The sequence below is a fragment of the Solanum tuberosum genome, unplaced genomic scaffold (assembly GCF_000226075.1).
Source record: "Solanum tuberosum cultivar DM 1-3 516 R44 unplaced genomic scaffold, SolTub_3.0 scf00027, whole genome shotgun sequence".
Taxonomy (NCBI): Eukaryota; Viridiplantae; Streptophyta; class Magnoliopsida; order Solanales; family Solanaceae; genus Solanum; species Solanum tuberosum.
Window position 1 is genome coordinate 281,117 of NW_006238953.1, and position 3,976 is coordinate 285,092.

Here is a 3,976-nt window from a genome sequence, read left to right on the forward strand (position 1 = left end):
TTTATTTTATTTTATTTTATTTTATTTTATTTTATTTTATTTTATTTTTTCTTTTCTGCACATTGAATCTAGCCACCAAAAAATAAGTCTGGCTCAGGATTATTATTTTTTTCTTAATTGTATTTTTCTTTTACTTTTGTTCTTGTGATTGTTACTTTTTCCCTCCTTTTTTATCATTGTTCTTTGCAAAAAAAAAAACTGTCCTCTAAATCTAATATTAAGAAAAGACACCAAAGCAATATGTTCTAAAAAGCAGATTATGAATTTCATACTGAACATATCTTTTCGAATTCTAATAAAAACAAGAGAGAATTATTATTAATCTGAGATTGTGGTAAAATCCATTTTAAAATTTTAAATAAGAATATTACAAGCTCATGCCATGTTTTATCTAAAAGTAACTGGACCCAGAAATTGGGCTTTTTGCTTTTTAGAATGATATGGGTATGTTCTTCCGGTAAAAGAAGTGGCCAGAAGGCCCACCATCAGGCAAAAGGGCCAGACCTATTGGGCCTTTAGCAGCTTCTTCTGGAGTCATAGGCCCAGTATTACAAGTAATATCTGTGTTAACAAAGCCAGGACAAATGCAGTTGACACAAATAGAAGAATACTTTTGGGCCACAATTCTTGTGTGTGCATTCATGGCCACTTTTGACACTTTATAAGCTGCAAGATCAATGGGCCAACCTTTTTCTTCTAATACACCCTCTTTGAAGGCACAAAGGAATTCATTCACTATTTCATCCACTTTTTCTGTTGTAAGACTTTTCTCATCACTTAAAGCCTTTATGGCCCATTCATTTGATACTAGCTGAAAATGTATTTCAAAAAAAAAGTGAGAAAACAATAGGATGATCAAGAGAGAAGAAAATAAAATGGTATTGTGAGTCGAAATTGTTGAAGGTGGAACCAAGATTATCATTAAGGGGTTCAAAATATGAAGTAGTTAAAGGAGGTTCAACATTTATTATACAACAACAACATAGGTAGTATTATCCTACACAGTGGGGTGTGGAGAGGGCAGATGACCTTACCACTACCATAGAGGTAGAGAGGTTGTTTCCGATAAACCCGCAGTTCAAGAAAAAATAATACAAAGCAATGTAGATGAAGAAATAACTGAAATAAAGAAAGTCATGACAATATACTATAGACAACATGACAATTCATTCTAAATAGTAGTTATTACAGATAAAACGATAATCGAAGTGTATAAGAAATTGGAGATAATATATGAACTCAAATGATAAACAACTACAAGAGTGATACTATGACCAATAGTATAAAGGAATAAGACGGACAATACTTAACTATCTAACTAACCTCCTACCCTAATTTGTGTGCTCCCTAACCTCCTATCTAAAGGTCATATCCTTGGTAAAGTTGAAGTTGTGTCATGTTTTTTCTAATCAACTCTTGTATCTTCCCAAAGGAAAAAAGATTTCTCTCCAATACTTCTTCAACCTACATCTACCTCTCTAAAAAACATTTATTGCCAACCTCTCGCTCTTTCTCACCGATGTTCATGCATCTCTTTTACACATGTTCAAACCATCTAGGTCTCGTTTCTCGCATTTTGTTCTCTATTGAGGCCACTCCTATCTAGTCTCGGATATCTTCATTCCTAATATTATCTCTCCTATTATGCGCACGCAAACATCTCATCATCCTCATCTCCACAACTTTCATATTCTAGATTTAGGAATTTTTTACTAACCAACATTCTGCTCCATACTGAATAACCACCGCTCTATATAACTAACTTCTAAGTTGTGGTGGCACCTTCTTATCAAACAGGAATCCAGATGCGAGCCTCCATTTTATCCACCCTACACCTATATGATGTGTCACATCATTGTCAATCTCCCCATTTCATTGGATAATAGACTCAAGATAGTTGAAACTTCCTCTCTTTTGAATGACTTGTGTATCAAGCCTCACTTCAACGCTAACCACATGCATTACATCACTGAACTTGTAGTCCAAGTATTTTTTTTATCGTTCAACATCTATTATATATAATAAGTAAGTTTAACCATATATAAATAATGATTTTCCACCTAAGGGGATTCAAATGAACTCCATCATCTCTACATAGCTCTGACCCTGACTTTTATAGAGACAATTTCGATTAATGCAGAGTTTTAAAAGGGGGGCACGAGGCAAGGCAAGGCGAGGTGAGGCAAGAAGTTTTATGCAGTATAAAGCAAGGAATAAGCCTAAAACATAAGGCGTAAGTCCTATGAATTTACAGGATGTAAATCTTATCTATCTTCAGTTTTATAATTTTATTACTAAAAAGTCTCACGTATCTTCAATAGAACTTTTAAACAAAATATCAATGTTAGCAAGCCGTTATTAGTAAATGAGAAAAAATAAAAATCTTACCTTTATCTTTCCAAGCAAAGAAGAAACATTAACAATCCTTGGTAAAGGAGATAAGAGGAGTAGTGGAATAAAGGCATCAACCATTCTTTTTGCTCCATAATAGTTAGTTCTTATACATTCTTCTGCCCATTCAAAATTCTCTATCAGTTTTCCATTTGACTTTATTGGTGGAAGTTCATTCTCCTGCAATGGTATATTTCAGAATTAATCATAACAAAATATGTTAATACAAAAATTCAAGAGTTTATTTTATCACACAATTGTAGTGTTTTTGGGATTGTATATTTTTCACACAAATAGATCATTATTACTTTTTTTGGGATGTAAATAACACTTTGGATCCCTCAATTATGAATAAATTTTAATTTTAATCATTAAAATTATTGATTATGCGCAATTAACCTTCAATTTCTCGAAACTTTATATATTTTTTATCTCTCTGCTAGTAAATATTAATCAAAGCACTATATAACATTATTGGTCAATCTTAAATAAGGGAAAAAGGATAAATATACCCTCGAACGATCGTAAATGGTATGCAGATATCCTTCGTTATATTTTTGGGACATTGGTGCCCCTGCCGTCCAAAAGCTACAGCATATAAGCCATTCACTCTAACGGAAGACTAAATAGGGACACGTGGCGCAATTTTATCCGTCACGTGTATATCCGTTAGTATAAAGGATATACATGCGCTAGTTTTTGGACGGCAGGGACACCAATGTCCCAAAAATATAACGGAGGATATCTACATACCATTTATGATAGTTCGGAATATATTTGTCATTTTTCCCTAAAATATATAGTTAAAAAAATTAGTAACCTCAGTTGTGTCACTGGAACCTCGAAAAGCTTCTCGTTCTATCACCTCTGGAAGGATTGAAACATCTCCCTCTACCATTAATCCATTAACTCCTGCATTATTTACCTGCAAATTATCCATTTTAACAATTTTTTATTATGGAAAAATGAAAATAAACTGAGTATTAAGTAATAAATTTGCAAATCATGATACAAATAATTTTGAGAGAGATTATATTTAGTTCCTAAAATTAATTAACCAACACACAGGAGTAACCCTTTCAATTACTTAGGGTCATTTGATAAGTGATTAGCATTATGCATGTATTAGTAATATAAAGATTAATTATGAAGAAATTTTTGTATTTTTTATGTAGTGTTTAGTTAGACATGCATAAGTTATTTCATCTTTTTCTATTTTCTACATTAAGAAAAATACATAAATTTTCTTATAACTTTATATTAATTACACGAGTTTAATATATTAAGGGATCGTTTGGTAGAGTATATTAGGAAAAATTATGCATACATTAACCTTGTGTATTAAAGAATGCAGATTAAATTGTCATGATAACATTATGTTGAGACTAATTTATTGCACCGGGTAGATGGATAAAATAATTCCAAATTGGATGGGATCGATAAGGTGGGATATCTAAAATTGAGTTTAGGATTAAATTTATACTATATTTGAGATAAACTTACAGCATCAAGCAAACATAATATATAAATTTATTCCCGAACATAACCATTAGATATCTCATCTCATCCTATATATATATATATA

The 3,976-nt window shown here is 31.8% G+C and overlaps 1 protein-coding gene across 1 annotated transcript in view; it reads right to left on the bottom strand.

Annotated features, from left to right (window-relative positions):
- Window positions 1-290: 290 nt before the first annotated feature.
- The window catches only part of LOC102606373 ((+)-neomenthol dehydrogenase-like), an 8,021-nt gene continuing 4,335 nt past the window's right edge, over window positions 291-3,976 (bottom strand). The window contains exons 3-5 of the mRNA XM_006341661.2: window positions 3,212-3,316; window positions 2,389-2,571; window positions 291-811 (exon numbers count right to left, since the gene is read on the bottom strand). Coding sequence (XP_006341723.1) covers window positions 431-811; window positions 2,389-2,571; window positions 3,212-3,316 — 669 coding nt within the window. The 3' untranslated portion in view covers window positions 291-430. The remainder of the gene's footprint in view (window positions 812-2,388; window positions 2,572-3,211; window positions 3,317-3,976) is intronic.